Source organism: Netta rufina, assembly GCF_964035555.1.
Source record: "Netta rufina genome assembly, chromosome: 5".
NCBI classification, from domain to species: Eukaryota; Metazoa; Chordata; class Aves; order Anseriformes; family Anatidae; genus Netta; species Netta rufina.
The window spans coordinates 25130647-25142867 of record NC_140128.1 but is presented as its reverse complement, the minus strand read 5'-3'; the positions used below and the strand labels follow the sequence as shown (position 1 = coordinate 25142867).

General features: G+C 39.0%; 1 protein-coding gene across 1 annotated transcript in view; it reads left to right on the top strand.

The window, feature by feature from the left end:
• Nucleotides 1-12221, top strand: part of MEIS2 (Meis homeobox 2) — a 170949-nt gene that overhangs the window by 154901 nt on the left and 3827 nt on the right. The window contains exon 11 of the mRNA XM_084287591.1: nt 10797-10855. Coding sequence (XP_084143717.1) covers nt 10797-10855 — 59 coding nt within the window. The remainder of the gene's footprint in view (nt 1-10796; nt 10856-12221) is intronic.

Below are 12221 nucleotides of genomic sequence, written 5' to 3'. Positions count from 1 at the left end.
AAAGTCTTTGCCAGTATGACACAGGGAGGACAGGTATAATTTCTGCTTGGTTTTAGCATGCTTAAACAATATAGCCATCCCTTACTTATGCTGGCAATATCTTCAGTCATTGTGGAGCAAGTATTCTGTAACATGGAGGCTGCAATCCATGATGTCTGTGGTGCTGACACATCTCTAGCTACTAAGCCATCAAACCCTCTGGTTTGATAAAAGACTTGCTACCAGTATTTGAATAATTAAAGGAGAAAAATGAACGTGATTCTGTATCTAGAGAGAAAAGGAAGATTAACATAAGTTGAATCTCCTGTAACCAGTATGAAGACCAAAACACAAGCGATATCAGCACATAGGTATGACTTACTGAGAGCTGATTAGGTATACCTGAATAAGAGATATAAAATGGGGGGTAGGTGTTGTTTATACTTCATGTGTTATTTATGCCCATGACTTCTAATTACCTAACTAGTTCTCTTTCTTCTCATGTTCATTTTAGTACCCACCAACCATAGGAAGATGTCTACAGCTAAATATCTGCCAATTATTATGGTCTTTTGCTTAATATTCTATTGTTCCACTGACAGCTCAGTTTTTAATATACCATTTTATACTATCCTGTACATCATCATTTTCCTGCCTCCCTTTGGGACTTGGCTGTAATAGTTCTTATTTATTTCCACAAGATAACATATATGCAAAAGACCTTGTAGTCTTGACGCTCCCACCACCCTCACCTCTTTGTTTTTGTAAACCTTTTGTGCCTGTTTTTAAAATTACAGTATAAAGAAGTGTGACCACAGCATGTGTGCAGACATGTACCAGGGTCAATACATAGCTTGTTGTGTGGTTCACTTCCCAATCCATAAGCACATGAGATATTCCTTTCCAGCTCACCAGCATTATACTGCAGTTTTTTCTTGTGGCCCGTAAAACTTTTTTTCAGCTAATAAAGTTGAAAACAGATCAGAAATGAAATAAAGGGGCAGCTGCAACAGAGAAAACTTCCTTGCCATTCCAGTAGGTGAGGCAGGAGTTTAACACCTTGTATAGTCACTGATCGTCTGACAGCATCTATTCAGCACCTGAGCCTGAAAGAACTGAAGAGAGCGTTTAGTCTGGGCTGTGGTATCACAGTCCAATTAGTTGCATCAAGTTCTATTTCTTAATAAATACATGTTTTACAGTTTTTTATTTTATTTTTAGGACAATCTGTAACAGTATAAGCTGGAGGTGGCTACAATTGCATTGCTGTCTCTGAAACAGAAAGGGTATCTTTGGGATCAGTAGTTCTCAAACTTTCAGCACTGTATTTCTATAAATCTATTTTGTCTGTGATTTTTTAAAAAAGGGCTCTTTGGATGCAATTTCCTTAGGTCCACTGGTTGACAGATAGAAAAATACATATTTTTTTATCTTCAGATTTTAATAACAATGAAAAAATGTACAAGCTTCATGGTCAAGACAGGACAGTGGGTACAAAAAAATTTGTTATCTTAAGGCAAAATTTACTGTCAGGGAAAATGGAACATTCCTTCTGAACTCACGAACTGGTAGTGCATGTGCAGGTTGGTTGTAGATGGTTGCTACAATAAGGCTTCTTTCATACAGGTGTGTTTATGCCCCAGGCTTGCTGGCCACAGTCCATTCCATTTACAGAAGCTGAATTAAACAATAACTACCGCATTGCAAAAAGAAGAAGGAAAAAAAAAAAAAAAGGTGAGCGTCAAAGGAGATGCCTGAGAGCTTTGTTAGGGCCAAGAAAAACCCTGTTGCAGTTGTCAGAGCTTGTTGATGTTGCAGAGAACGGCACTTTTTTTTTTTTCTGCTGGATTTTGTGGTTCTGCCTTAGGAAAGAAAGTAAAATAGAACGGAAGAACAAAGTCCTACTCTATAAATCAGCAGCTGCTCCTTGCCAGATCAAAGGAGTGACATTTTTGCTCCTGGACTACTTGTCCACTTTAGGTGCTTGACAGACAGCTAACAGCTGGCCTGTTACATAGTATAGGAGAGTTGGGCTACATCTTCTTCAGAGAAGATGACAAGCTAATCAGAGATATCCATAGCACAGGACATGTGAGTGCACCTTGATCTCTTCAAACATACCCAGTACATAATTGCTAAACACCTTTATGTATTTTTGGCAGGTTGCTACTTAGGTAGTTTCCACTGAAAAGCAGAATTAATACCTTAATCTAATTTGATCAGGGAAGTTAAACAGATGCTAAATTTGTTGACAACTCTCCTTTTCGTGTTAATTTAGAGTTGGCTAAAAAACTCAGTATGAAACAGTTAAAAAGATGTGTAAGTTACTTTAATGCTTCAATGTGATATTGTAAAACTACACAATTCTTTTTGAAAAAGTTGGCTAAAATGAGAGTCCTCAACTCCCATGTAAGAAGCTGAATAAGCTGATTATGTTTTCAAGCCTGCTGGACTGTCATCAGTTTTAAAAATCTTGTCCTATGAGTTTAATGTAATAAACTAACACATCTTTAAATGCATGAGTTACTTAAGATTTTATAGCAGGTTTGTTATCCACCTTTAACATGGACGTCTAAGTGCCAGCAAGTCAAAGCACATGCCAAATTAGCTAAAATTGTATTTAGCATCTCCACAAGATGTATGTATACAAACCTGGAATTTTAATGTCAGTAGTAAAAATTTCAAAGTGATTCAGTTTCTAGTTGATTCCCATCTGCAATAAATCAAGTACAGGATGAGGTTACATACTACAGCTTATGTCTATTGACTTTGCATTTTATCTGTAAGATATGAATAGCTAAGGAAGTATGTCTGTTTGTCTCCTCCCTTCCTTTCAAGTATCTTTAAAAGATCATTTTTACGGTGCATGATAAATAGCCATATATGAATAATCTGATGGCACACTGGAAGAGTAACAGGCATTGCTTGGGAAATGAGGGCCTGCCAGACTGCTGCATGGCTGTAGGTGTGGTTTCATTCACAGAGCGGCCCTTGTTTACAAGCCCGAAATCTAAGGGGCATAAAAAAGGATACTCTTCCACCAAAGTTGAGCTTTTCTGAAAGCTTGTAAGGAAAAGTGTGCCTATCCTTTTGCATGTGCAGGTGTGGCATGGTTCTTCACTACCCTCACCTACCAAACTCACTTCCCACCTCTCATGGCCTACATACTGTCCAGGGCCATGCAATCCCCCTGGCCACTTGCACCAAGTGAAAACAGAGCACTACCACCTTGCCCTTGGGGCAGAGGGGAGGCTGCCGTGCCCCATGGCAGAGGCACCACCACTAGTGGCCATGGTGCCCCAGCCCACCCTTGAAGCAGTGCTCCGGCCACACAGTGCTGAGGTGGTGGCAAGGCTGTGGGGTGTTGGCAGGTCTTATGTCTCTCACGGTGGCGGGGAGCACCAGGGAGCCCTATAGCTGCACCCCACTGAGAGTCTGCATGGCAAGGCGGTGCATCCCTGCCAGGGCACCTTTGGGCAGCAATCAGTGTTGCCCTGCACAGTCCTTGGAGCACATGTGAGCATGGCTGCCCAGGGTGTGTGATCTGGTGTGAAACACACCAGGGCCTTGGCAGAAGCCAAGTCGTTTTCCTGTGATCTGAAAAGGTAACCCAGTAACCAAGAGTCATGTGTTTAAAGAAACATATTTTCTCTGAGGTAAATAGCTGTCCCTGTTGCCAATTCTCATGATTTTATCACAAGGCTCAAGTTATTTCATGTTAACTCAAGGCCCCAACTTCAGGAGACAGCAGTTATGTGAGAATCTTTCCAAGTAAGTTTCTAGATTTTGTGACTGAGGAGAGCAGTTTAAAAATGTGACACAATGACTCAAAAACCTGGAATGTAAATACTAAGAAGAACGCTGTTTAAATTTCAAATTTTTTAAGACAGTCTCACAAGTACAGGATGGGCAAATCTATGGTTTTCAGCAATTGGCAACTCCTGGTGGCATAACGTATTTTTAGAAGATCCAACATAAACATACAAGATGTGGCAGAGGTCTATGGGGCTGTTAGTGCCTGCCTTGAGCTGTTAGGCACCCAGCTTAGATGCTCGCTGTCATCTAGAGCCTTCCCTCCACCAACTGTGGATGCTGACTTAGGTCTTCTGAATCACACCTATGAGAGATGTGAGATACCAAAATTAGCTTAAGAAAGTCAGTTTAAACAGCCCACAAGCCCTCTTCTCTAACAAGGCTAACCAAAACGACGTGAAGTCTTGTCAGGGAATTAACCTGCCTGTCCCTCCCTCTTTCCTAGTCATGGAAGTGACTCCGTATCTCAGTATTTGGGGTGTAAGGAAACTTTCTTTAGATGGCTCATTTCCAGGTGACTAACAGCTTTTTTTACTTTTCTGTAAGGAACGCTGCAAATAAGTGTTGGTAACCAGGTGCAGCACAGATTCAGTGAAACATGAACAAGGGCTTTTTCAACCATTTTTGTACACACATGTACGAAAGTACACCTAAACCTATTTCTGTCAGTTTAGAATACATATCGGAGAGAGCAGTTAAGTAAGATAACTAGATTGTACTTGCTCAGATAAAAGTTTGGATGACCAACAAAGATTGGTACAAAGGAGATGGAGTATATCGATAAAATGTTTCTGAAAATTAGTCTTTTCTAATACATTCGTTCAGATGCTCTGAACTCAAGATTTCTAAAATAGTTCTTTCAGAAAAAAAAAAAAAAAAAAGTAATTTTCCAGGTTACTTATGAAAATATTTTTTGTGACTTAAATATATTCCATTGCTTATTTTCCCTTCCAAATTAGGGCATTCTTGGGCAACAAGGGATCAATGTAGTATACTCTTGGGCTAAACACCAACATGTTCACAGTTCAAATACTGAGATATAATTTTTGGCAAAGATTTCTCAGCAAAGGTGAAAACATTTGAATTATTTATTAGAATGAATTTTAGGGTCTTACTCAGCAGATTGAAGCAGGTGCTTAAACCCAATTTATTCATCAAGCTCAGCTCCCACTTACCTAGGCTTAATAAAATTTGAGCGTCTCATCTAGATTTGTAAGGTTTTTGAAAAATCTTTTTAGCCTGTTCCTCTGGGTACCTAAAAGTTTTGTGCATAAACAATTTTAACCCTATATTATTGTTGTTACTGTTATTTATATTATTGCTATGACTAAGCCTGTGACAATATTCACTCAGTATTTGTATATTTTCAAGCGAATGAGCAGAAATGTCTTCTTGGGCTAAAATCTGAACTGAGGCAAAACTTTCCTCATCATTAATCCTTTAAGATAACTGACACTGAATTTATCTCACTAATTTGTTTCTCAGTTGTTCACATAGAGTTGAGAACCCATTTAATGCAGTGGCTGATTTGTTAAATAAATCCAGTATTTTAACACCTCATTTTCTGGGGTGGAAATATTAAGTGAAAATAGAGGACTGATATTTAAAAGTTTTGAGCTGTACTTGGTGGCCCATGTTGTTCCTCAGTTTCTCGTAAGGAGCAGTCTACTCTTCTATAGGAGACTGATTCAGTTTTGTACCAGTTCATCTCACAGTAGACATGAGATGTATAGTCAAGTGATAGGAATTAGAACTCTCTGTTTGAGTTCAGGTTAGACTCCAACTTGGAGATGAATTGTAGTTTCCTAAGTTTTCATGCTGTTCAACCTCCTGAAACAAGATTTTTGTGACCCTACATACTTAAAGTGATTTTTCCATGACAACCATAGAGTTAAGCTGGAGATATTTCTAATTCTGATTTCCAATCAGTACAGTCACTAACAGTTCATTTTAAAAATTACTCCTACTTAGATTCATGTACAGAGTAGTCTTTGTGTTTTGAAACTCACTGTATGTACAAAAAGACAGTAAAAACAATGACAAAATTATTTTTGAATGTGCCAGACATGAACGAGCAGACTAAGAGATCTCTATTTGCTGTTTGTTCTCTTTTGCACTTGCAGACATATTTCTCTGCAATTTTATCTGAATGTTACTTATTATAAATATTAAACGTATTATGTAAATGTGAGTTTAACATCATTTGATAGGACTTGAGATAAAATATGATAAATATATAAAGAAGACTAATTAAGGAACTTCCTATAAAATACAGAATACATGTTTATTTTGGACAAAGAAAACCGAGGCTCTATTTGAAGAGATGTAATTAAATGCATATATTTAGATTATATTGTCATGCTAATTAGCAATGGTAGAAACCAATTAGGACTAGGGTTACCAAATCACCAGACTACACTGCATATTCACTAGTGTACCTTTACTGCTCTACTGTTTTTTGCTGGATAAAAAATGAAATTACTTCTTTTGAAAGTCCATATTGTTGTGCATTTTGAGCCAAATTTTGTTGGCTACGCTTTTGTAAATTGTCCCACTGAAGTTACCAGAACTACTTGTGCAAGAAAGACAGACTTTTGCTATAGAAAATATATATGGCTGCTTTAGGTAGCAATTAAAAAAAAAAAAAAAAAAGAAAGAAAAAAAAAAAAGCAGAAAACTTTCGTTTCAAATGGCTATTGTTCGAATAAGGGGAGTTGGTAATCTGTCACTTGCAAAATGCTGGAAGTGAGATTTTCATTAAAAGTACTATGTCAATGACATGTATTTCTCAACATTACATACCTCATTTATCATTCTGGAACGAGGACCAAATACCACATGAATGTAGAGTTTGTGAAGGTATTGACTCAGCCCCGGAGGCTGATGACCCCTCTTTATCTACACAGCAGGTAAGGCACAAACAGTGGCAATGGGAACTCTCTCCCTACTCCCCTGCCAGTGTGCCTGACTGCTAATCTGGGGGAACAAAGGAAAGATAGCATATGGATAGCAGATTGTACTAAGCGCTGAAAGAGGACTGAGGAAATCTATGTTGGGAGTGTGGCTCTGCCAAAGATCTCTTGTATGACTTTGGCCTTGTCACTTAATCTCCGTCTGTCTCAGTTCCCCTTTGCAAACAGGGAGAAGGCGTCTCCTCTCCCCCAAGCTTTGCCTAGAAATCTGTTCAGACTGTGAGTTCTCTTGGACAGTGTGTTTGTGCAGCATGGGGTGAAGTACAACTGAGCTTCACTGGGTCCTCTAAACGCTGTTATCATCCAAATTATAGGAATTACTATTAACAGAAGAGTAACAAAGAAATCCATGTCTTGTTGATAGATTTTACTCATCTTTTCAGGCCATTCAATCTTTGGCCTCTGGGTGAAGGGTATGAACCAGGCAGGTAATTAGTGTCAGGAGCAGAGCTGTGAATTCTTCTTTTATAGGGTTCCGAGTAATGCTGGAAATAGTGGCACTGGCATTCTACTTTTTTTTTTTTTTTTTTTTTTTTTAACCTATCTTTTAGTGCCTTTTGAAGGCGTTTGTGCCAAAATAACATCACAGTGTTTTGCAATACACCAAATGAAGTGCTGTGCAGAAGGCTGTATTTTGCTTTACTTTGGCCCTAGAGATGACTCCCTGAGGGATTCAAAAAAAAAAAAAAAAAAAAAAAAAAAAAAAAGTAAAGACTAGGGCAGGGATTGTGGTTTCTATGTCTCTATTATGCACTGTGCATATTTATGGGGCAGTATAAAGGACACATAATAATCCACAAACACTGCATTCTGTGCCCTTGTCTCCCAATTGTGCTGATGTGTTATGTGATGTAGTTACTGCTATGACTCTAGGATCCCGTTTTATCTTGACCTGAAATGTATGTCTGTTTGCACCTGCAATTTTGCAAATAAATAATTCCAAGTACAATTTTTCAGACATACCCACTGGTGGATATAATTGATGCCATTGCTGGCCAGGATTTTTCAGAGAAACCACAGGAATGGAATTTCAAAATGATCTGGATGCCTAATGCCCCTGTGCCCCTATATCTTTCCGAGAATATGACGGAGTATCTTCTCTTCAAAGTGGTGTTGGTCTAGAGGCCATCATTTGTACCTGCAGTTATTCACATGCGCAACAGGAAAATGGAGATACAGTGAAACCAGAAATCAAAGCAAAGTGCTTTTTTTTGTTATTTGGAAAAAATTGCTGGATGAATGTGATCATTTTTACTACTATTTTTCTCTGTAGCAAAATAAAGATTGGGGAACTCAATATTAGGGTTTTAATTCCCATTTCCAAAATAATTAGTGCAAAAATTTCCAAAAGAAATGTCTCTATATAGACTTCACCCTGAAAAGCTGCCATTATTCGTATCAGGGAAACAGAACAAGGGAAGTGAATAGTTGGACAAGTTTTTTTCAATATCCCAGATTTTCAGTATTTCAATATCCAAAAGACTTATGCCATGGTGGTTGTCAAATGTGCAGGACCAGAGCAGAGTATCCAAATTTGCCCACTCATGACCGTAAAGCAGTTGCCAACTGAAACCTTTCAGGACATAGAATTTTCTTAATGTTCTGCCTTGTCGTGCAAACCCACTGAAAAAACACTTCAGAGGGCACCCATTTCTTACTAATGTAAACTTTCTGAGGAGTATCCAAAGATATGACCTCTGGGTGAACCTTTAACCTTCCCCTTAATTATTTGTTTGAAGACAGTGTCGAGTTCTCCCGCTGAGAGCCAAGGCCCATAATGCTTCGCAGCCCTGTGACTGAGGGTGTGTTTGCAGGGAAGTGGAAAGGGACATAAATAAGGGGACTACCAGATGTAAATAATAAAAGTGGTTGGGGTTAAAATAAAATAAAATAAAATAAAATAAAATAAAATAAAATAAAATAAAATAAAATAAAATAAAATAAAATAAAATAAAATAAAATAAAATAAAATAAAATAAAATAAAATAAAATAAAATAAAATAAAAACCAATTTGGTTTCCGTGAAGAGTGGTCTGATTGAAGAAAACAGGTTAGTAAGATGAAAAGTGTGTGTGTGGGGAGGGGGAGGCAGTGTCTGTTGTCTGTGATTTTTTACAGACCTAAATAAGCATTCATTCCATTCTTTAAAACCTTGCCATCTGTATACACCATTAGAAGCTCATAGGAGAAGAGAAAACAGCCTTATCAGGCTTTCCTGTTAATCTCTATTGGCCTTTACTTTAGCTGATAAAAGGCATACTGGCTAGAGAAGGTTCAGGTCAGGCTCCATTTGGTCAGTGTAGTAACGTTACTGGAAAGCAGCTAAGCAAATTAAGTCCTATCGGAGACCTTTGTCTTTAAGGACGGAAACATGTCTAGAAATCATAGTGCTAAGGTAAGAACTGCCTTCCCGCGCTGCAGTCAGAAGGGAATAAACAAGTACGTCGACTGTGTCTGAGTTTTTATTTTAATACCTGAAGTCATGACTAATTCTGAGGCAGGATGACATTTCTGACAACTGAATTATACTTTTCTTAAAGAATAAAGAACATCTTTAGGATGTAAACAGAGAGATGCAAAGGAGTGTTTTAGTATTACTTGTAGCATTTATGCATCTGTCTAATGAAATTTCCACAACTGTGATTACGGGAGAGGCAAGCGAAGGTGTACCATCCTTCATTATCTGCAGCGGAATTTCGGCAGGGGGGTGGGAGGAGAGCACAACAAAAGGGCTTGTGGAGTTTATGCTATAGAAAGGCCAGCAATTTACTAAATGAGCAGATGAACTTAGTTTTCAGTTCCTGACTGAAAGACTTGGCTGGGCTTTGGATCGGGCCCAATGGCAATTATTGGAGGCTGTTTTGGATGATGGGCATGTTAGTATTTCTGAAGAGGATTAAACACTAGTATTCAACTTCATTAGCACTCCTTAAGGGTCACCAGCCTAAAGTCTGAACTGTGAAATAGCACACAAAACCTGCGCAAAAGCTCCGGAGTGTTCTCAAACACAAAGAAGGGGGACAAAAACAAGCGTGGCTTGTGAGTGATAGAAAATTGCCCTGTTTTGAAAGAAACGGTGCGAAAAAGTACTTTTGAAAATTATTTTGCTGAAATTAATTTGCCTTAGTTTGTGCCAATGTGGGTTGTTGTGCATTAAGATAACAAGAAATATGCAAGCACTTATTTTTGGATTACCAGCGAAATTAAATCCAGGCTCCGCAGCCAACTAACTGCCTTCCCCGGCATTCAAAAGCCTCAGCACCCAGCGCAGCTACAGGGCCTGATCTGAGAGAGGGAAGGGGGGGTGCAGAAAAGTTATTTTGGGCCTAATATTAACCACATGTACCTGCGGATCGCTGTTCCTAACGAGTTGAGAGGTGCCTGGGTTTACGGCCGGCGGGTGCCGTGCGCTGGGTGTCCCCGGTCGGCCGCAGAGGTCGCCCCCAGCTGGCACTGACCTCGCGGCGACCCCGGCCTTTACAGGCTCCAACTGCAGGAGTTGCAGAAGAGCAGAAGTCTTTCTGGGCCAGCACTTATTGCTGCTGTGCTGGTGATAAAACTTCAGACAGCCTAATTGATGGCTCTGCTGACCTAACAATACCTTGTGAAAGCACGGAGTGGCAAAGCCTGGTCCTCATTTATGGCCAGCTGCAAGGGTAGCTGAATCCCTGTGATGGAGGGGGGAAAAAAAATAGTCGTGCAGCCTGTGAACTTTAACCAGGTTCCAAGCTACCCTAAGAAGTTAAAGAAACAATTGTCTTTAAACACAAGTTTTCATTTGCGTTTACTCTTTAAAGCCTTCTGGCAAATCCAGCTTTAAGCTAGCTAGTAAGATAAGCATGTTACCAGTTACGATTTCTGGGCACTTAGAGGAAAATCCTCTAAAGTGAATTTATACTCTTTAAAAAAGAAACACGAAACAAAACACGTAGCTGTGCCGCGCTAAAATCCTGTCAGTTTTCAGGCAGAGGTGTTCTCAAAACACAGAAGCAAGCTGATGAAAGGACTGCTATTCTTTGTATTCTGTTTCAGGTTTATTAATGCCAGAAGAAGAATAGTACAGCCTATGATTGACCAGTCAAATCGAGCAGGCAAGTTCCAAGTAGTATCTGTATTCAAGTCCCACAGGCGCAAATCCTCATCAAGTTATTCTTCAGGAGTCCCATCACCTGGTAAATAAATGCCTCCACCAGGCATTCTGGGAGATTATTTTTTTCCTACGGCCCCAGAATTCCGCTGTAGGAAGCAACTTCACTAATTGGTGCTAATTGGAGATTTCCCACCCCGACTCTACTGAAACTGCTTTTTATTTTCTCTCTGAATTGGTAATTGGGTACAAGTAGTAGTGCCACAAGCAGTTTGTTTGACTGTGAGCTCTTGAATTACTCATTGCTTGTCTGCATCCAATCAGCAGGACAATCTCATTCTCTCACTACCCACAACTCCTTGGTGTATGCATTGCTTTCACTTCTGGAAGGCTAGCTGTAAAACTCATTGTATCCATTCATTTGCTTTGACTATTCACAATATGCTACTAATGCGACGTGGTACCATACTGACAAAAATATTAAAAGATTATTACTTTTGTTTGAGAATGCACCAGATATATTCCCAGCAAAACATATGATTTTTGCAACAATACCTTTTTAAAGTTTCTATTAAAGCATTCAGAATACGTAACTCTTTGAACAGCAACTGGTGCAGTGTTAATCATTACACTTCGTAATATGCATTTCCTTAGCATACTAGGGAGTTGTGGTTTCCTGCCATGAGGTTATGGGATAAAACTGTTCTCCATGTGGTGATGACTGTTGTCACTAACAAGGGCTTTAACTTGATGGTGATTTCGCCTGCTGCTTCACTTTAAAGGTTTTTGAAAAGGTTATTAATCCTTTGGGAAACTCTTCCCATGTAGCATTAAATTTCTTTTTCATTAACAGATGAAAAAGGGGGAAAATACTAACTCAACTAACCATGCAAAACATTAAACCAAATATGAAGTGTATATGTAAACAGGAAAAGTGATGTCCAGAATTTTCCTACTCGTTCTAGAGTAGGTGAGAGTGGTTTTATATGTTTTGTTAAGTTTGACCATAAGTACCCTGTATCACAGATGCCAGATTCACAACTTCATGTAATTAGAGAGGAACACAATAAGTACTTACTTCATTAAGAAAAAAACACATAGCACTGCAACGAGCTTCCACTGGTTTACATTAAAGGTAAGTACAGAAACAGATCCTAAGCGAGTGAACTGACTTGACAAACTTGTTTATTAGGCCCCCCTATAGCATTTTTATTCTATAGTCCTGGTAACATAATCAGCTCATAAAAAGCACAACCTGAGTTTAAAGTGACAGCCAAGATATTGTATATAGCGTTTCAGTGCTGAAGCTGGAACAATTGCTGATTGTTTGGTATGTCTTCTCTTCTTTCTCCTCTGTGTCCACGATTGAC